This window comes from Rhineura floridana, chromosome 12 (genome assembly GCF_030035675.1).
Source record: "Rhineura floridana isolate rRhiFlo1 chromosome 12, rRhiFlo1.hap2, whole genome shotgun sequence".
Lineage (NCBI taxonomy): Eukaryota > Metazoa > Chordata > Lepidosauria > Squamata > Rhineuridae > Rhineura > Rhineura floridana.
The window spans coordinates 26,794,080-26,816,539 of NC_084491.1; the positions used below are offsets into that span (position 1 = coordinate 26,794,080).

Consider the following 22,460-nt stretch of genomic DNA (forward strand, 5'->3'; position numbering starts at 1 on the left):
GAAGGAGGAGGTACAGGAGGAGTGAGACAGGGAGATAGGAGAATGGGGGGTGGAATCCCTTCCTACCTTTTAGAAGATGGCAACGTTCAAAAGGTTACAAATTCCTATGCAAAATGAGTGCCTGGCCTGGCTTTTGGGCTTCCCAAAGGCAACTTGTTGGCCACAGTGAGAACAGGATATTGAACAAGATGGACCTTTGGCCTCATCCATCCATCCATCCATCCATCCATCCATCCATCCATCCATCAATAAATATAATGATAGATCTGCATACTGGGAGCCACAATTAAGAACACTTCTGTAAGGTGGGAACTTGTGATGTGGGTGTGTTCTGTGTTATAAAGCCTTTTGCTTTTTAGCTTTTCTCATGACTCATATATCTCATGTATATCTCATCTCCCAGGGTAGCACAGGGATGCCAAATACCCTATCACATGTGTGCCCCTGGACCACACCACCCTCTCCACCTTCGAGCCTACAACATACCTCTTGTAGGATTGTGCAGCACTAATTACTGATGCAATTTAAAAAATCCTCTTTAATATGCAGGCAAGGGACTCTCCAATTAACACTTCATTAACAATCAGGCTCCATTCAACTCCCGTGGCCCAGTACGAAGGTTCACAGTGATGTTTGGCAGCTATAAATATTCATATAGGCAATGATAGTTTGGGAGATGCTTCTGTTAGCAACACTAAATTAAGTGCACTACATGGGCTTGCATTTCAAGCACGTGCAAGCAAATCGTTGCCTTTCCTGGATGTGCATTGCCTCTTGCATTGATATGTGAAGCATATCCTTCAGGAGGCAAATTCCAGAGAGGGTCTCAATGTTCCTGTTTCAAGGCTCTGTCTCTGGAAGTCTCAAAAACAAAATCGGCAGGGGAGTGATGTTGTTTTGGCATTTTTGTTTCATGTCAGATTGGCCCACTATGCAGAACTGAGAGAGAGAGCTCTGTCTGCACCCCTGAAGAGGTCTCCACATTTCTGCAAATTAGATTGTTTTCTTAAGTCCTCATGAAAATTCATAAGCATTTTAGTCTTGTAATATTTTTTGCATGCGATTTCCCTAATATTCACATTTTTACAAAGCAGTTCTCCCTGTATAACACATATTTGTATGCTATTTTACTAATATATGCATTTTTATGGACACTTTACCCTAGTATATGCATCTTTTGGTGCATTATTTGGTTGGAGAACTGCGTTGCAAAATTCAGAAAAGTGTGAATTTTGAAGGCCAACTGTCTTTTAGTTTGCATATTGTTTTGGGAAGTGCAAATTAGGTAGGCTACCATTAAAATGAAAATCAAACAGAATTTCTCCTCTACCCCAAGTCTTCTACCATCTTTCTTCCTTGAGGTTGGAGTGTAGCCTATTTCTTTGTTACAGTGTGTTCACTGCAAAACAGTCTAATCTTTTCTCTTAGTCTCTGATGGAAAGGATGTGTGGTGGGAGGCTTTTAGAAACAATAAAGAATTTTTTTTAACATCTAAAAATATCTAGCAATAACATCCTAAGGTATGGTCTCTGCAGATCTCTGCTTGTAAGCAATTGACTCGTCTCCTGGACTTTTGATTGTAAAACAAAGGAGTTACATCCTCCAGGAGGGATGAATGCAGGAAGCAGACAAAAGACTGGAAGGCAAGGGGAACGGCTGTCTGCTCTGCACTCTGTGGGTTTCTCCCTTCTGATTGTGTTCCCAGTTGGGGTTGTCAAGGCAATTGTTATATTTGAAGCAGAAGAAGCACAACGGGAAGACAGCATCCCATAAATAGCCGCACTTGCTTTCAGTTCACTGCCGCAGGATGGGGTGATGGCCACTAGCTTAGATTGGTTTAAAAGGAGTTTGGACAAAGAAACAGAGGATATGCCCATCAGCGGCTATTGGTTTGGATGGCTAAATGGAAACTCCATGTTCAGTGGCAGTGAACCTGTGTGAATACCAGTTGGTGGGCAGAAACAGCAGGAGAGGGCTTCATCTTCTGCTTGTGGGCTTCTGGAAGGCATCTGGCTGGCCAGTTTTATTTATTTATTACATTTATATACCGCCCCATAGCTGAAGCTCTCTGGGTGGTTTACAGCAATTAAAAACAAATATACAAATTTTAAAACACAAAAAACAATTTAAAAACACAATTTAAACAAAAATGAAAAACAATTTAAAAACACATGCTAAAATGCCTGGGAGAAGAGGAAAGTCTTGACCTGGGGCCGGAAAGATGACAGTGTTGGGATACAGGATGCTGACGTAGAGGGACTTTTGATGTGATTCAACTATGTTCTCAGGTTTTCTTGTATTATTCAAAAGAGTAGCTTTATGCATGCTGCCACTGGTACTGAGGATAAAATAGTCATCATGGCTAAGAGCATTTGATCGCCTTTTTCTCCATGAATCTGTCCAATCTCCTTTCAAAACCATTCAGATTGGTGGCCATCACATCTTACGGCAGCAAATTCCCATAGTATAACAATGTGCTGTGTGCTTTTGCATATCATGAATCTTCCACCCTTCAGCTTCATTGAATGACCCTGGGTGGTATCATTAGGAGAGAAGAGAAAGTCTTGATTTTTTTTCACGCCATGTGTAATTGCATACAACTCTAATATGTCTAAGGATGGGGGATTAATTTGATCTTGTTTGCACTGTAATGAGAGAATACTCAGTTTGCACCAATATGTGAAGTGGAGGCACAGCTATCCTTTTAATTTGCACTTCTCTGAATTTTGCAATGCAGGATGCTTTGCAAGTCAGGATCAGAGCTTTGAAAAGTTACTTTTTAAAACTACAACTCCCATCAGCCCCAGCCAGCATGGCCACTGGATTGGGCTGATGGGAGTTGTAGTTCAAAAAAGTAACTTTTCCAAGCTCTGGTCAGGATGAATGTTTCATAAGCAGGTTGTCTGGAAGTGACCTACTAATTGTCTCCAGGCAACTTGGTAGGGAAGTCTCACAAATATTGGTTCTCCCTTACCCCCTGTTGGGCTACTAATGCAACAACAAATGACTACCATAAGTCAGGTGTGGGGAACCTCAGGCCTTTCAGATGTTGCTAAACTACAACCCCCATCATCCCTGGCCGTTGGCCATGTTTGCTGGAGCTGATGGGAACTGTAGTTCAGCAACATCAGGAGGTCCAAGGGTTCCCCTCTCCTAAGTGTATTTAACCATGTGAAGCTAGTGCATTTTTTTCTGAGCTAGGAACTGTTGTGGAATTTGTATGATTTGCAATGTTTTATTAAGAAGGTACAGTTGGAAGGGTGTTGGAGAGTTTTCTCAACAAGCTCTGTCATTTATCATGGTTGAAGATAGGCACAATTCCACATTACACCCTTTGGGCAAGATATTCTGCAATCCTATAGGCATTTTCCTGGGGGCAAGTCCCATTGAGCTCAATATGGCTCACCTGAGTAAGCACGCAAAGGACTGCTGTGGCAATCGTATTCTTAAACTTTTTTTTCTTAAGGACCTGTTTAAGGTTAATCTCTTGTCTTTGCTTCTTTAGCCCTATCTAAACTCCCCCATTTTAGACTATTAAAAGCCCATTAAAACTGGGTTTTTTTAAATTTTAAAAAACTCACAGAGTAATAACGATATGAACCAAAATTAGGGAATGTATATTATGGAACTGTCTTAATGTATTGTGCAGTAAACCGGTAAAAGGCAATTCAAAGTTAAAGACTCTGAACAGCATTAAAAATCTTAGGGTACAATCATCCAGCCACAGTTAAACAAGTCCCATTGACTTTGATGGGAGACAGTTAAACGTGTGCTTAACTCCCAAATTGAAATTAATGAGATGTGATTTACTACTGGAACAGTAAAGTGAGTGCTCCAAACAAACTTTTATCTTAAGTAAGGCTTTTGATTGATGATCCAGCTGTTTCTGGTTTTACTGTTTGAAGATTCCCCCCCCCCCGATATTCAGTGCTTTTGCAGCTGAAATTTTGGTTAGATTGCAAGTTTCCTTATTATGATTGTTTAATTTTAGCACATTTAACTATCACTGGTTTGTGTCCTTCATTTGTAAGGAATTGCACCACTTAAGGAATGATCCTTTTGACTAGTTCATTTGACCAGACCATCTATTCTTGATGTTGGAGCATGGAAGGTAGCTTCCGAATCAAACAGATTATTTTTGTCAGGCAGAGTAGAAAGGTACCTAGATTAATGCTTGCCTTAAGAGCTAAGTTACAAAATGCAACCTCTGGAAATGATGGAGTGATTAAAAATCACACTGCATGTCCAGCTCCTTGGTATACAACACAGTAAACATCAGAGGGCAAAGGAAGTATTATTATGTACCGTCCTTCTTTTGTCCTCTGCTGTTCAGTCTATGATAAACAACTTTCTACACCTTAAACTTGTAAAAGGTTTTTTTTTTTTAAGATGGGTAGCCCAGTGCAATGCTACCCTCTACTGGTACAGTTAATTTAGGGCACTTCCAAACTGTCACTATTTTGGGGTGGGATTCAATCACATACTGACAAATTCAGGATGCGCAATTATAGTTGCTTGGGAGTTCTTCAGCATGAAATCCACTTCACAAAAGATCCAACTTTTTGTAGTAAGAAAAGTGAGAAGAAAATGAACTGGAAAGTACTTGCTTTGATGCAGCATCATCTGCAGACAAATGAAATGCAACATCATCTGCAAACAAATGAGAATGAATGCTCGTTAAATAGCCAACGTCATCTAATCTCCCTGCAAACAAAAATCAGGATGAGTGCTTAATAAACAGGTTGTCTAGAAGTGCCCATTGTTTTGGTCACACAAGGCTTAAATAAGTTTTTTACAGGTATCACATTGTATAATTCAGTAGGCTGGCATGTACATTCAGTTCATTATGGCTTTTTTCTACTTTTTTCAGGGCCGGCTCTAGCATTAGTCAGAATGAGGCAACCTCTCTTTGATAACTTTTGAATGCAATTACTTTTGTCATAAATTGATGGAGAATAGTCGGGGGGGAACACAGGAGAAAATCTGGGCACAGAACTGGTTTTAGATAGGAGTCTCCCTCAGCCCTAGCTGGCCATCTCTGGGTTTGAACTTGGGACCTCCTGCATGCGAAGCACATGCTCTGCCACTCAGCTACAGCCATGCCCTTCAGTCTGTAGGCATGCAAATACATAGACACATTTTTTTAAAAAAATGCAACTTTCAGAAACCACTGGGAGAACATTTCTGTTTCCCGGGATACTCTCCCCCAGGACACTCTGCTGCTGACCTCAAAATCACCATCTTTCAACATGTTTCTGGTGGTTGACTGGAAATATAGGAGAAAGATGACAATCCCCCCCATCAGGGATGTTATTTTAGGATATTTGTGTTTCCTTGTAGCTCTGCAAGAAGAGTTTCTGCTTCATCCCAGTGACTTGGTAGTGACCACTGGAGAACAGTTGTTGCTGGAATGCATACCCCCTAGAGGACATCCGGAGCCTGTCGTCTCATGGAAGAAGAATGGAGTGCCCATAAATGAGGAAAGTGGTCGTTATGAGGTAATCAGTAATCATACTTATATCTAGCATATATAACTCGCAGGATTGAGGTAATCGATATCAATAATCAATAATCATGTTATCATGCAGCAGGGTTGAGGTAATCAATAATCGATTGATTAAAGTAATCAATAATCATGCTTATATACTTCAGAGAAAGCTTAATGGGCTCCCTGGCAAGGTCACATCTCGAGGGGCAAAGAAATACACATGGAGCTCCAACATATTCTTTGATTTTCCCCACTCCTACAGGTCTCCAATGCAAAGCTTCTGGTAGTCCATGCTCTGAAGAGTGATTCAGGAGCATATGTTTGCATGGCCACCAATCAAGTCGGAGAGAGAGCAAGCCAAGCAGCTCTGGTTTCTGTTTTGGGTGAGAAAGTCAGTGGTGATTATGCATTGCATGTTTCCCCACCAAGCTTAGCTATACACTAGCTGAGGGCCATCCAGGCAACTGATGGGAATCTTTGGACCATAGATAAGTGCCACATTAGGGCTGATGGGCACAATTTGTAGCCATGAGCTTCACCTGTTCAAAGGGCTGAATTGCTTGTTTACAGAATGAGAGTATCTTCCTGTTTAATAGGGATGTTATCTGTTTCCTATCATATTCATCAATACCTTCCTCAGGGGTACTGCATGCGTCCATCATACAGAAGCTGGCATGTGAGAGGCATTTACTTGGCCAGTGGGAAGCTTATTAGAGGATCAAATTTCTGAAAATGGAAGTGATTCATGAATGAAATGCTATGTAACAATGTCAAAGCTATTTGAGGATGTGACATCATTAGAAGTGGTTGGATCATTAGCTTATTCAGTTCCATTATCTATTGTTTCCAATAACAATAACAAAATAAATATATAAATATGAACAAATTATAGGGGCAGAGCCCACCTGCTCTCTTCACTTCCTGCTGCATAGGCCGCTGCTGCCGCCGCCACTGTATGAGCCGCTCACCAGCCTCCCCACTGCCCCCAGCCTTGAGCCCAGCACTGCTCGGCCTTCCCTCCTTCCTTCCTTTTTCCTTCCTTCCTTGCCCCCAGCCTTGAGCCCAGCACAGCTGCAGTTCGCCTGCCCCCCTTTTCTTGCTGCTGCCACCACTGCCACCAAAGCAGGCAGCTAAAACATTCACCCTACAGTTTGCTCACTTCAACCGCTCACCTCTCCTTCCCTCTCCGCTTGCCATGAATGCTTCAGCAACCTCCACCGCGCACCTGCGCTGAAGCATTCATAGACAGCGTGGCACTTACAAAAATATATTATAGTTAGAAACCACTTTTAGCATCCTTGTAAGATCAAACAAGAGATGGATTCATTCCATAGAAGAAGCCACAGGCCTAACAAGATTTGAACATGGTGGTTCACAACAGATGCTATTGGAGGTCGCTGATTCATAGCATCGCCATAAGTCAAAATTGACTTGAAGGCACATAACACACACACAAAAAGAAAAAAAAGGGAAAGGAAAATGGAAGAAAATGATAATGCTCAAGAGTACAAAAAAATTGTAATACATTGTCACGTAAAGTCTGTCCTTTTATGTTTTATTTCCTCACAAAATCATTCTGAAGCATCAGGGAGTTTCAAAGTCACTTAAATCTTGAAATTCAAAGGCTATATGAATTACTTATGAAGAGTTCCACAAGCTTGCATATCTTGTTGGCATTTCTGAAGACATGAAGGGCCATAGCTCAGTGACAGAACATCTGCTTTGCATGCAGAAGACCCCAGGTTCAATTCCCAGCATCTCAAGGTAGGGCTGGGAATGTGCCTTGTCTGAAACCCTGGAGAGCCTTTGCCAGTCAGTGTGGACTGAGCTAGATGGACAAATTATCTGCCTTTGTATAAGGCAGCTTCCTATGAGGCCCTTTGCTTGGAAGTTGTTTACAAACACTATATTGGAAGCACAACTGGAGTGCATGCCACAGATCAGAAAAGGTACCGCCAGGGCCAAGAAGATGCCAGCATGGTTAACGAGCAAAGCCAAGGAAGCTCTTAGAGGCAAAAAGTCTTCCTTCAGAAAATGGAAGTCTTGTCCGAATGAAGAAAATAAAAAAGAACACAAACTCTGGCAAAAGAAATGCAAGAAGACAATAAGGGATGCTAAAAAAGAATTTGAGGAGCACATTGCTAAGAACATAAAAACCAACAACAAAAAATTCTATAAATACATTCAAAGCAGGAGACCATCTAGGGAGGCGATTGGACCCTTGGATGATAAGGGAATCAAAGGTGTACTAAAGAACAATAAGGAGATTGCAGAGAAGCTAAATGAAGTTTTGCATCTGTCTTCACAGTGAAAGATATAGGGCAGATCGCTGAACCTTAACTAACATTTGCAGGAAGGGATTCTGAGGACCTGAGACAAATAGTGGTAACAAGAGAGGAAGTTCTAGGCTTAATAGACAATATAAAAACTGACAAATCACCGGGCCCAGATGGCATCCACCCGAGAGTTCTCAAAGAACTCAAATGTGAAATTGCTGATCTGCTAACTAAAATATGTAACTTGTCCCTCGGGTCCTCCTCCGTGCCTGAGGACTGGAAAGTGGCAAATGTAACACCAATCTTCAAAAAGGGATCCAGAGGGGATCCCGGAAATTACAGGCCAGTTAGCTTAACTTCTGTCCCTGGAAAACTGGTAGAAAGTATTATTAAAGCTAGATTAACTAAGCACATAGAAGAACAAGCCTTGCTGAAGCAGAGCCAGCATGGCTTCTGCAAGGGAAAGTCCTGTCTCAGTAACCTATTAGAATTCTTTGAGAGTGTCAACAAGCATATAGATAGAGGTGATCCAGTGGACATAGTGTACTTAGACTTTCAAAAAGCTTTTGACAAGGTACCTCACCAAAGACTTCTGAGGAAGCTTAGCAGTCATGGAATAAGAGGAGAGGTCCTCTTGTGGATAAGGAATTGGTTAAGAAGCAGAAAGCAGAGAGTAGGAATAAATGGACAGTTCTCCCAATGGAGGGCTGTAGAAAGTGGAGTCCCTCAAGGATCGGTATTGAGACCTGTACTTTTCAACTTGTTCATTAATGACCTAGAATTAGGAGTGAGCAGTGAAGTGGCCAAGTTTGCTGACGACACTAAATTGTTCAGGGTTGTTAAAACAAAAAGGGATTGCGAAGAGCTCCAAAAAGACCACTCCAAACTGAGTGAACGGGCGGAAAAATGGCAAATGCAATTCAATATAAACAAGTGTAAAATTACGCATATTGGAGCAAAAAATCTGAATTTCACATATACGCTCATGGGGTCTGAACTGGCGGTGACCGACCAGGAGAGAGACCTCGGGGTTGTAGTGGACAGCATGATGAAAATGTCGACCCAGTGTGCAGCAGCTGTGAAAAAGGCAAATTCCATGCTAGGGATAATTAGGAAAGGTATTGAAAATAAAACAGCCGATATCATAATGCCGTTGTACAAATCTATGGTGCGGCCGCATTTCGAATACTGTGTACAGTTCTGGTCGTCTCATCTCAAAAAGGATATTATAGAGTTGGAAAAGGTTCAGAAGAGGGCAACCAGAATGATCAAGGGGATGGAGCGACTCCCTTATGAGGAAAGGTTGCAGCATTTGGGGCTTTTTAGTTTAGAGAAAAGGCGGGTCAGAGGAGACATGATAGAAGTGTATAAAATTATGGCATTGAGAAAGTGGATAGAGAAAAGTTCTTCTCCCTCTCTCATAATACTAGAACTCGTGGACATTCAAAGAAGCTGAATGTTGGAAGATTCAGGACATACAAAAGGAAGTACTTCTTTACTCAGCGCATAGTTAAACTATGGAATTTGCTCCCACAAGAAGCAGTAATGGCCACCAGCTTGGACGGCTTTAAAAGAAGATTAGACAAATTCATGGAGGACAGGGCTATCAATGGCTACTAGCCATGATGGCTGTGCTCTGCCACCGTAGTCAGAGGCAGCATGCTTCTGAAAACCAGTTGCCGGAAGCCTCAGGAGGGGAGAGTGTTCTTGCACTCAGGTCCTGCTTGCGGGCTTCCCCCAGGCACCTGGTTGGCCACTGTGAGAACAGGATGCTGGACTAGATGGGCCACTGGCCTGATCCAGCAGGCTCTTCTTATGTTCTCATGTTCTTTATTTTTAACAGAATTTCAGGTGTCCCTGATTGATTGATTGATTTCTTACATTTGTATCCCACCTTTCCCCCAAGGAGGTCAAGGAGGTGTACAAACATGGTTCTCCCCCTTCCGATTTTATTCTCACAACAACCCTGTGAGGTAGGTTAGACTGAGAAACAGTGACTGGCCCAAATTCACCCAGCAATCTTCACGGCCTAGTGGAGATTTGAACCCTGGTTGTCCAGGTCCCAGTCTGACATTCTAACCATTAGACCACACTGGTTCTCTTTATTGGATCTATCACTGGAAAATATGGGAAAGAGTGTTCATACGTAAACATGGATGGAGACAGAGGTGGATAATCATGCAGAAAAGTAATAATGGCTGTTGATGGCTGGGCTCTATATGACACCTGTGCTTTTGAGAGCTTTAAAAATCCTAAGAAACTATTAGGTTTGATTAAATTGTCTGATTCTCCCATCCTAGAAAAGCCAGTATTCACTCGGCGCCCTAATGACGTTGTGGCCAAGCTTGGCAGCACTATCCTGTTCATGTGCGGAACCTATGGAGACCCCACACCCGTTGTCCAGTGGCACAAGGAAAATGGAGAGCTTCCCTCTGGAAGGTGAGGATGCTTGTTTCATTCGGAGGAGTTGTTTCCATCTCCTTCTGCCTGGCCCAACCGCAGCATCATAGCCTGTGAAATCAAAGTGTTGATGCTCCTGTCTGTATAGATTTATTCCTCCGGCTTTGTTTTTAGGTCACCTAGCTATTGCTAGTCATAGAATAATAGAATTGTAGAGCTGGAAGGGGCCTATAAGGCCATCGAGTCCAACCCCTTGCTCAATGCTGGAATTCAAATGAAGGCATACTTGACTGGGTGGCTGTCCAGCTGCCTCTTGAATGCTATCAGGGGAACCAAGGTAGAACAGAAGAAGAGGCCTGCTGGATCAGACCAAAGGGCTATCTAGTCCAGCATCCTGTTTTCCAGATGCCTATGGGAAGCCACAGGCAGAGCATGAGTGCAGTCATTCTGGGCTCTGCTAGGAGGAAGAGCAGAGTATTCATTCATTCACCAGCAACTGGCTTTCAGAGGCATACAACCTCTGATTCCCACAGTGGCCAACTCAACGTCCCTAGTTGGTGCAGCTCGCGGAAGTGGACAAGGCGCTTGGAATGGTGCGGGCGACCACGTCTGCCCTTGACCCTTGCCCATCTTGGCTGGTGAAGGCCGGCAGGGCTGTAACCACCGGCTGGGCCAAAGAGGTGATAAACGCCTCCTTGAGAGAGGGAGTAGTCCCTGGTAGTCTCAAGGAGGCAGTAGTGAGACCTCTTTTAAAGAAACCTTCTTTGGACCCAGATATTTTGAACAACTATAGACTGGTGGCGAATGTCCCTTTTTTGGGCAAGGTCTTGGAGCGGGTGGTCGCCGGCCAGCTCCAGGCGCTCTTGGATGAAACCGATTATCTGGATCCGTTTCAATCCGGTTTTAGGCCCGGTTTTGGCACTGAAACAGCCTTGGTCTTGGCCTTGGTATGATGACCTTTGTCGGGAGAGGGACAGGGGGAGTTTGACTCTGTTGATTCTCCTTGATCTCTCAGCGGCGTTTGATACCATCGACCATGGTATCCTTCTGGGGAGGCTCGCGGAGTTGGGAGTTGGGGGCACTGCTTGGCAGTGGCTCTGCTCCTACTTAGCGGATCGTCGCCAGAAGGTAGTGCTTGGGGAACATTGCTCGACACCCTGGACTCTCCATTGTGGAGTCCCTCAGGGGTCGGTCTTGTCCCCCATGCTCTTTAACATCTACATGCAGCCTCTGGGTGCGGTCATCAGGAGTTTTGGAGTGCGTTGCCATCAGTACGCTGATGACACGCAACTCTACTTCTCCTTTTCACCTTCTTCAGGTGAGGCTGTTGATGTGCTGAACCGTTGCCTGACCACGATAATGGACTGGATGAGAGCTAATAAACTGAAAATCCAGACAAGACTGAGACACTGTTGGTGAGCTCTTTACCTGCCCAGATGGTGGATGTTCATCCTGTTCTAGATGAGGTTACACTCCCCTTGAAGGAACAGGTTCGTAGTTTGGGGGTCCTTTTTGACCCTTCCTTGTCGCTTGAGGCTCAAGTGGCCTCGGTGGCACGGAATGCGTTTTACCATCTTCGTTTGGTAGCCCAACTACGCCCCTATCTGGACAGTGACGATCTCGCCTCAGTTGTTCACGCTCTGGCAACCTCTAGACTGGACTACTGTAATGCGCTCTACGTAGGGCTGCCCTTGAAGACCGTTCGGAAACTTCAGCTAGTGCAAAATGCGGCAGCCAGGTTGTTGACGAGGACCCGCTGGTCTGCGCATATAACACCTGTCCTGGCCTGCCTGCACTGGCTGCCTATTTGTTTCCGAGCCAGATTCAAGGTGCTGGTTTTGACCTATAAAGCCTTATACGGTGTGGGACCACAATACCTTGTGGAACGCCTCTCCCGATATGAACCTACCCGTTCACTTCGTTCAGTATCCAAGGCCCTCCTCCGGGTACCAACTCATCAGGATGCCCGGAGGATTGTTATTAGATCTAGGGCCTTTTCTGTGGTGGCCCCCGAACTGTGGAACAGCCTACCTGAGGAGATACGCCTGGCGCCTTCGGTACTTTCTTTTAGGCGCCAGGTTAAGACCTGGCTATACTCCCAGGCATTTTAATGTTCAATGTGTTTCATTTAATGTTTTTCGTTTAACTTGTTGCTGATTTTATTGTAATTTTATTGTAATATTGTATTTTAATCTTGTTTTGTTCACCGCCCAGAGAGCTATTCGCTATGGGCGGTTTAAAAATGAAATAAAATAAATAAATAAATAAAAATAAATAAATAGAAAGACTATAAGCAGGATCTGAAGGCAATAACCCTTTCTCCCTGGCAACTGATATTTGAAGACATGCTGCCTCTGATCCTGGAGTTAGCATATAAGTAATAGCCATTGAGGACTGCCTCCGCTTGAGTTCCTTACCTCCTACTATTCAGTCCTAAAGGCTAGCCCACCAGTGACCTGTGAGAATAGAAGGAGCCTACCTCCTTACTAGAGAACCAGTGTGGCATAGTGGTTAGAATGTTGGAGTACGACCTTGGAGGCCAGGGTTCAAATCCCCACACAGCCATGGAGCTCACGGGATGACCTTGGGCCAGTCACTGCCTCTCAGCCTCAGAGGAAGGCAATGGTAAACCACCTCTGAACACCGCTTACCATGAAAACCCTATTCATAGGGTCGCCATAAGTCAGAATCGACTTGAAGGCATTCCATTTCCATTTATACCTCCTTACTGGATCTAGCTGCTCTCAGCTAGCGAAGGATAGATCCATCTATTTCTAGTGTATTTTCATGCTGTCCACAGAGGAAGAGGCTTCCCCTCCTCCATGGCCAAGAAGAAGCTCAGCTACTAGTGTCTTAACAGGCTAGTCCTTTTTTTAAAATACAGGCTAGTTATTTGGGGGGGCTTATTTGCAAGGCTGTTTTAATGATTTATCTGTCGTGGCACATTCACACACCACTTAATGCTACTGTCCGAGCAATGTAGAGTGCTCATGTGTGAGCCACTTCTTGAGGATTTGCAGACTGACATGTGAATTGCCTCTAGTGGAATATGTTGTCCTGAGGATACAATAACATCAGACCAGAGTCTTTGGCATTTGCTCCTGTGGCGGCTCTTTCATGCATGCAGGCTATTTCTGGATATTATAGCTATCAAGAGATGGACACGCATGTGTAAAACAAGGCCTCAGTCACTGATAGGTATGGAAATGTTGGCTCTCTCAGCTTCTCATTTTTCCAGTCTTAAATTCAGTTCTCCACATTTCTGCAGCAATCTGCAATTGCAAATCCTCATGATAATTCTCCAGCATTTTAGTGTGAATTTCTCCTAATAAGCACATTCTTGTAGGAATGTTTGACTAATGTACACATTCTTGCAAGCCATTTCTTGTCATATAGTGCATCTTCGTTATTTTCACTCACATATTCATTGTTATGCACACTTTCCCCTAACATATGCATTTACGTAAACAATGCTTGGTTGGGGAACTGCACTGCAAAATTCAAATAAATGCAGATTTTGAAGGATGGCTGTGGTTTGGTTCTCATATTGTTTTGGGAAGTGCAGGTTTTTGGATTTGGCTTGAAAGGCGAACGGAATCAAAATTCTTGTCCATCCCTAATCACTGCCTGTGGGTTCTGTACCTCTCCTCACAGGTATGAAGTCAACCAAGAAAACACCCTTCAGATTCACCATCTGACAATGAATGATGCTGGGAAATACATTTGTACTGTTCGCAACCAGGTGGGAACCATCTCTGCCAAGGCATCTTTAACAGTCCAGGGTAAGCAGCAATATCTAAGGCAAGACACTCTTTGGGGGACTCTCTCTGCTCAGGCCACACCCACTTCCCAAGCCACTCCCCCTCTCACCAGCCATGCTCCTCACAGTTCTTTTGCCTGGCAAACTATGATAATGCCTCTTGCTCGCCTGGATGAAGAATGGAGAGAGATGTGCATGTAGAAACCTCTGACTTGTAGGTGGCAGAAAGGAAGCCTATTTTTAAAAGATATGAATCATATGGGTTGCCAGTTTTGCCTCTGGCCCTGTTGGCTTTTTTGCCTCTGGCCACACCAGTTTCTTGCCTCTGGCCCCACCCACCCCTGGCATGTGGCCCTCAGCAGGTTGCCCACAAGGGAAGGTGGCCCTCGAGCTGTAAAAGTTTCCCCACCCTGATCTACAGGATTAGCAAGAGAGAATGTGGATACATTCACTATTCCTGCCGAATGGGACCAGCATCAGGAATCTGCATTGTTGGTAACCTACAAAGGCCCATGCCTCAGTACTGGGCCTAATGCAAATCCCTGGATCCTTGTGGCTCTACTGCCTCTCCGCCTTCCTGTTGCTGCCTGTTCACGAGCTGCCTTCAAATAAGCAAGCTAACAGAGGAGCAAAGAGAAGAAGCAATCCTCTCTGCACGTCTTGCACTCTGCCTCTCTCTTGGTTATGGTATCAATTGGACCAGAGGGAGATGCAGGTGAATGGACAGTGGCGATAGTGATGGAGGAGGTGGGTGCACTCAAGGAGGGGGGTCCATTGAGAGCATCTTGCCCAAGACCTGCCACCTGGATTTGGCACTGTTGCCTTACATCCCTTTTGGCCAATCGGTAGGGAATCCAGGGAAACGCAGGGCTTTTAGCAGCAATAACTGCAGAATGTCCTTAAAAGGCTAGCAATGCTCTCTCTCACTGGGATGCCCAACTAGGTGATGACCTACCTTCTCTCTTGGTTGCTGTGGAGCAGCCATCCCCAGCCTGGTGTCTTCCACATGTTTTAGACAACAGCTCTTTGGGTAGGTGGTTCCCATGTCTGGGAGATAGGCAGGTTACCTCTTAGGGTCGTGTTTCCTGTGAAGGACCAGGTCTGTAGCCCCAGGGTACTCCTGGATTCATCTTTGTCACTAGAAGCCCAAGTATCCCCTGTGGCTAGGAGTGCCTTCTACCAGCTGTGTCTGGTTCATCAGCTATGGTCATTCCTGGACAGGGATAGCCTGACCTCTATAGTCCATGCATTGGTAACCTTGAGGATGGATTACTGCAATGCACTCTATGTGGGGCTGCCCTTGGCCCTGGTTCAGAAGCTCCAGTTGGTGCAAACTGTGGCAGCCAAACTGATGATGAGAGCACATGGCCAACAACACGTGACACCACTCTTCAACATTTGCATTGGCCGCCCATCCACTACCGAACCAGGTTCAAGGTCCTTGTATTTATTTACAAAGCCCTGAATAACGACTTCCGGGAAGGGTGACTTAGCCTGTGCCTGCTTTTGAGACGGGCTCCTGCCTCAAAAGAAGCTTATTCAGATATATCAGTCAGTTTTTTCTTTTTTTTTGACTGATTAAACTTCTCCCGGGTAGGGAGAAACGAAGAGATTAACCTCAAAGCCTATTTTTGTTGGGACGACCAGATCTCATTAATTTATGGGACGAGGTCCAGCCGACGAAGGTGGGACGGATTTTCAACAGCAAGCTCTATCTGATAAAGCGAACGTTTATCTTATCTTCTAAGAGAGAACGCACTAACAGGCAAGCACCCTTCTTTCTATATTTTTCTTTTACTTGACTTAAATTGTTGCTGTTTAAAAGAGATTTGCCAGATTGATCGGTTTTTGACATCTCACTGGGGAGCCATAACTTCTCTCTGCTACGCACTAATTAATAGCTTATCTCTGTTTTTGTTGCAAAAAGCTGTCCTGGATTTGCATTCTAAAGATATACACAGAAGAGGGATTTCTATTCCAGATTTTTATTTTGAAGAATATTATATTGTCTGAGACTACTCTCTTTTTGGTCTATTTTATTTTGACGAATCTGTTTTCTGACGACTGCCATTAATTGTTTCGATCCTGGGAACTGCATTTTGTTTACTTAACTATGGAGAGATAAGGCTGTCTGCTCTGTTTATACTGTGATGTCACCAAGTTTGGAGTATTAACCCAATTGTTGCTGAAATAAGAAGTGGTTTTCCTATATTTTTCTTTTAAAATGGCAATTAAGAAAGTGGCTGAGAATCTGGAAATAACTATGTTTTAGAAAATAATGGATGAGATTGAGATAACGAAACAAAACCTGCGACAGGGTTGTAAGGAGTTGAAAATTGAATTGAGTAAAATGACGCAGGAGATTAAAGATATAGGGGTCCCTGTGAGAGAGGTGACCCTGGAAGGGGTCCCTGTGAGAGAGGAGACCCCGGAGATTGGAACAAACGTGGAACAGGAAAAAGATTTGGAGTCTATGGACTTTAGAAATAAAATCTATTGTTTGGAGACACAGGAGATTAAAGACATAGGGGTCCTTGTGAGAGAGGAGACCCTGGAGACTGGAACAGGGGTCCCTGTGAGAGAGGAGACCCTGGAGACTGGAACAGGGGTCCCTGTGAGAGAGGAGACCCCGGAGATTGGAACAAACGTGGAACAGGAAAAAGATTTGGAGTCTATGGACTTTAGAAATAAAATCTATTGTTTGGAACTCAATGTTATCTCTGAAGAAATTAATGAAGATTCTAGAGATAAAGTTATCAATGGCATGGATAATCTTCTGGACTGGAATGATGTGATGGAGCCCAATATAGAGAAAATCTATGGAATTAACTGCAGCCATGTGACAATGGAAAAACTTTCAAGAGATGACCCAGTGTATTTTGAAAAAAAGAACAGAGATATGATTTTACAGCAGTATTTCAGCAACCTATTCAGAATGGATGGCAAGAAAATATTTGGGATAGAGGTAATTCCCATCAGACTCTTACTATATGACTATGGCTTTGACAGCAAGATTATTATGGAATACTGATAATGGAAGATTGGATACTGAAATTACTGGACTTAACAAGACTACTGAAGATGGAAGATGGAAAATGGAACTAATAGGGATAATAGAACAATGGCTACTGAAATTACTGAACCTAACAGATTCTGATGTGATGGATTAATTGAAATGTTTATTTTGACTATGGTTATGACAATAAGATTATCATAATTAGTAATGAGATGGATTAATCGATATGCTTATCTGGAAAAAAAAAATTGATAGATATATTTCTTAAAGAATTGAAACCTCTCTTTGACTTTTTGTGGAAAGAATAAAGTAATGTTTATGAGATTTGATGATTAAGTAAGATAACTATTGGAGGAAAGTGATTTTATAATATGACTTAAGAGACAGGATTGTTATATATTATAGACTTATAACTGATCTGATCTTTGACAAATGGGAAGTCAATATTTTACTCTTTATTTTTTATTTTTATTTTTATTTTTATTTTATTTTTTTTTGTTTAACTATTTTTGATTTTGTTTTTTGTCTTTGAATGTTTTATGATTTCGTCTTGTATGTTTTATGAAAATTTGAATAAAAATTATTGAAAAAAAAAAAAAAAACAAAGCCCTGAATAACTTAGGTCCAGGGTATCTTAGGGATTACCTGAAACCTTATATCCCAGCTCAATCACTGAGATCATCTGCTGGAGCAGCACTGGTTGCCCCCCAAGCTGATGAGGCTCATTTGCCATCAACATGAAATCAAGCCTTCAGTGTCCTTTGCCTGGTTCCCTAGAATGCTCTGCCAACAGAGATTCAGCAGGCACCTTCTGTTTTAACTTTTAAGTGCCTGTTGAAAACCTTCCACCAGGCTTATGCATGCTGTTGAGAAGATACTATTTTAGCAACAGTTGACCTTTGTTTTTATTGTATTTTTAATGTTTTTGTTCTATAGTTGCTGTTTCTTTTAACATGTTGTAAACCGCTTTGATGTTTTTAACAAAAAAGAGGTATACCAATATTTTAATAAATAAATAATAAATAATGGGAGCAGCGGTCCAACAACTTCTGGAGGATACCAGGTTGAGGAAGGCTGTGGGGGAAAACCACATCACACCCCAGTGATACATGTTGATACAAAGCTATTGTTTATTATGAGCTGCTGTGGGAAAGCAGCATAAAATTAAACTAAACTTAAATGCAATGCAAAGGAAGAGATGACTCCAGGAGTGACCTCACCTCTCTCAATTAGGTTAAAGTTCAGGTTAATCAAGGATACACTCTGGGTTTGTTTCTCGGCTTCTAGATCCACCAGACACAGGCCAGAGGGAACAGGACAGACCAAAAGATGTATTGAAGGAGCTGATGGAGGTCAGGGTTTACCTGGCAAATGTCACTGCTGTCCCCTCCACTCCAGCAGCCCACCTGCACTGGAAGGTGAGTTAGATGTAGCAAGAGACCAGCATCAGAGCACACGGGTAGGGGCATCACGTCTTCAAGTTAGTTTTTTTTTAAAGCATTTATATACTGCTTAAGCAAATTTTAAACAGCATCAGCATTTATATACTGCTTAATCTTTTGTATTTCTAAGCAGTGTACATAAAAACAAGCTATGCATAACCACAATAGAATGATACAATCACCATAAAACCAAACCCACAGGATTTAAGTTATTGAGTGTGGCTGTTAATGTTAAACAAGGCTACTGGAAACTGTCAACAAATGTTTCTTAGCATCCCGATTTTAAAACCAAATGTTTATAGCTGAATTGCAAAAGGTTGCAGAATTTAATTTAATCTGGGTGAAGATTCTGTTTAGCTCTAGTCTGTTCTCACTTCGCCTCCGTTGCTTTTGAGTTAATAAAGGGCCTCCTCTGTTTCTCAAAACCCTGCCACCGCCTAGGGATGAAAATGGTTCTCCCAGTTTCTCATTTTTCCAGTCTTAAATTCAGTTCTCCACATTTATGCAGCAATTTGCATTTTTTAAAAAAACTCATCATGAAAATTCTTCAGCATTTTACTGCAAATTTCTCCTAATAAACACATTTTTGCAAGCCATTTCTCATGCATGTTTTAAAACATTGTTTGACTGGCGAACTGCATCACAAAATTTAGATAAGTGAATTTCAAAGGATGGCTGTGTTTCAGTTCTCATATTGTTTCGGAAAGTGCAAATTTAATAGATTCAGCTTGAAATGTGAACTGAAACAAATTTCTCACCCATCCCTACCAGTGTCCTACTACCCACCAGCAGAATCACTTGACCCTAACAATGCTGTGGTTTCTGGAATTTCCACTATTCTGTCTGAACTAGGGATGGGGAAGAAGTTAGCTCAGTTTGCGTTTTAATGCAAACCCACGTAACACACATTTTCTGAACCAATAAGTGAACCAAACGACAGCTTTCCTTTGAAAGTTGCACCTCTTCAGATTCTGTGATGCAGTTCTCCAGCCAAAAAGAGTGCACACAAGTGTATCTATTCCTGAAAATAGCATATACAGCTACGTTACACTAGGGGTAGTTGCTTGCAGCAATAAGTATGTGAGGCAACCGGCACACACAAAAAACACGTATTAGGAGAAATATACTCCAAAATACATATGAATTTTTCATGCATACTTTAAAAAATAATAATAATCACAAGCTGATATGGAAATGGAGCAAACAGATTTTAAGGTTGGAAAAATGAGAAACCGAAACAAAATGAAATTGGCAGATTTGTCCATCCCTGTTCTCAGGTGGAAATTAATCCAGATTTCCCATCTATTGCCTTGAAGGTTGTCTCCGCTTCCCAGCACATAGATGGTTATGGGGTGTTCTATCGCTCCTTGCTGCCTGCAGTCACACCCTGGGCTGAATGGAATGTCCCAAGAGACCACCGTGCCATTGTTCCGGGCCTTGAGAGAGGTTCTAAGTATGAGTTCAAGGTGCGACCGTATTCAGGGAAGGTCTATGGCTCAGAAAGCAATATGAGACACCTCTGGATTCCAGAAGAAGGTACAAGCCGCTATCCTCACTGCCTCTTTCTGAACACTAAATATCCTAGAATAGTGGCTCCTAAACTTTTTTTTCCTCATGGACCACTTGAAAATTGCTGATGGCCTTGGTGGACCACTTCATGGTGTTTCCGCCCGCTGTGCCAACTATAATGTGCTGTGCTAGATGCTTTTTAACTGTATTTTTATTGATTCTTCCCCCCCATATTGTATTTTATTGTATTTCAATTTGCATTCCATAGAATAAAATGCAATATAAGGAATAAAAAAGCTATAAAAATACAAATAAAAATTAATATAAACATTTCATGTGGACTTGTTGCGGGCTACCTGAAAGAAGCTTGTGGACCACTGGTAGTCCACAGACCACAGCTTGGGAAGCCCCGTCCTAGCACATGGATGGGGAACCGTTGGCCCTTCTGATGTTGTTGGACTCCAACTCCCATCAGCCCCACCCAGCATGGACAAATGGTCAGGGATGATGGGTAGTCTAGCAGCATCTGGAGGGCTACAGTCTCCCTATTCCTATTCTAGAGAAAGTGACGATGTTGTGATCTGTGCCCAGCAAATGACTTTCCTTAGGCAACGGGCTACATATGAACATAAAGAAATGGCTCGTATCAGACATGGGGAACCTGTGGCCCTGCAGATGTTGCTGGACTCCAACTCTCCTCAGACCTAGCCAGCATGGCCCAATGGTCAGGGATGAGGGGAGCTGCAGTCCAACATTTAGAGGGCCACAGGTTCACCATTCCTGTACACAGAGTCAGGCCGTTGGTTCATTTCCCCAGTATTGTCTAACCTGGCTGGCAGAGGTTCTCCCAGGCACAAGGTGTTCCTAGCTGCGACACCTGAGGCCCCTTTAACTGAAGATTGAACGTGGGACCTTCTGCATGCAAAGCATGTGCTCTGCCACTGAGTTTTGGCCTACCCCCTCCCGATGCTTTGGAGGCCTACAGCAGGGGTTCCCAAACTGTGGTCCGTGGAGCTTCATCTGTGATTTTTAATTGTGTTTTTATTCTTCGGAATGCAGCAAAATAGAACCAAAAATTGCACAGCACATTATGATTGCTACAACAGGCTGAAAAATTATTAAGTGGTCTGCCAAGACTCCAGCAATTTTCAGGTTGTCGGCGGGAGGGGAGTTTGGCCTATAGAATTCCTCTGTGCTCTTGTGCCTTGCAAAACCCAGACAATGATAAGCACTGGCAACAAAATACAGTCCCTGCCTCATTGTGGTGAAGTGACATGAACAGAGCACAGAATGCAAAAACAAACTTAATCTGAAGGCCAGCCTTCACTAGCTTGGTGCCCTCCAGAGGTTTTGGAGCCTGGGGCCGATGGGAGTTGGAGTCCAAAATATCTGCAGGGCAACAAGTTGGCAAAAGCTGCTTTAGGTGTTTAAGAAGCAGAATCATTTCCTTGACTGTTTCCAGAGCTGAAGTGCCCCTGAAGGACATCATCTGCCATTGAACCTCATAGCTTGTTTTTCCCTCTGTTATGCTCATGGAAACAGTCATGATGCACCACAGTAATTGATTTATGGCATTCCCTGCCACATGGAGGGTGATGGAATCTGGCTTACATGACTTTAAAAGGGGAGTTGGGCAAATTCATGGAATGGGACAGGTCGATTGGCTATGATAGGTAAATGGAGCCTCCTTGTTTGGAGGCAGTGTACCTACGAATATCAGTTGCTGAAGATTATCAACAGCAGGAGAGGGCTGTTCCTCTCCATGCCTTGCTTCTGGACTTCCTGGGGACATCTGGCTGGCCATCAGGATGCTGACCTAGATGGGTCTTTGGTCTAATCCAGCAGGGCTCTTCTCCCTGTGTTTTAATGCACTTGAACACAGCAGAAGAGCTTATACCTGGAGGTGACTGCTAGAGTGGGGAATTGTGCCCTAGGGAAGCTTTTCCTCCTAAGCACCACCCTCCTTTTCCCCATCTTCAGCCAGCCATACTATCCTGAGGCTCATTTCCTCTTCCTCTTGACACCTCTGGGATCCACCAGGCTTGCAAAGGATCAGGATTCTTCAGTCCTGAAGTCCTTATCTTGAGTGGCTGAAGAGTTGTATGGAGAAGCTCAAAGGTGGAAGAGGAGAGATTACGCCAGGAGTAGAGGCCTGTTGTGCAGGTGTGCCTTCTCCTAAAAGTCTCCATCCTTTCTTCTCAGCACCTGGAGCTGCCCCTGAGAGTGTCAGCATCACCACGTTCCAAGATAGGAATGGCACTGTGATAATCCACTGGGAGCCCCCTTCACACGACATGCAGAACGGTATCATCAGGGGCTACCAGGTAAGGAAGTGGGGAATTGGCGCAAGCCAGAATTTGGGTAGCTCAGTACGGGGTTGATGCTGAAGGACAGAAGGAACCTCAGGGGAGGACAACTATGTAGCACAACACCAAGGTGTGGCGGAGTAGGACATTTCATGGGGATGGAGCACAGCAAAACAGTGTGGTTGCAATGCTTCGGGGATAGCCAGTAGTTGACCGTGAGGGAGCTTCTGTCCTGGTTTTTCAAGGCCAAATTAGACATTTGC

At 43.4% G+C, this 22,460-nt stretch overlaps 1 protein-coding gene across 4 annotated transcripts in view; it reads left to right on the forward strand.

Moving 5' to 3' along the window:
* The window catches only part of ROBO4 (roundabout guidance receptor 4), a 98,375-nt gene that overhangs the window by 14,038 nt on the left and 61,877 nt on the right, over positions 1-22,460 (forward strand). For all 4 annotated transcript variants that reach the window (XM_061593010.1, XM_061593011.1, XM_061593012.1 and 1 more), the window contains exons 3-9: positions 5,341-5,498; positions 5,751-5,871; positions 10,065-10,203; positions 13,819-13,946; positions 18,228-18,358; positions 19,699-19,918; positions 22,094-22,215. In XM_061593010.1, coding sequence (XP_061448994.1) covers positions 5,341-5,498; positions 5,751-5,871; positions 10,065-10,203; positions 13,819-13,946; positions 18,228-18,358; positions 19,699-19,918; positions 22,094-22,215 — 1,019 coding nt within the window. The remainder of the gene's footprint in view (positions 1-5,340; positions 5,499-5,750; positions 5,872-10,064; positions 10,204-13,818; positions 13,947-18,227; positions 18,359-19,698; positions 19,919-22,093; positions 22,216-22,460) is intronic.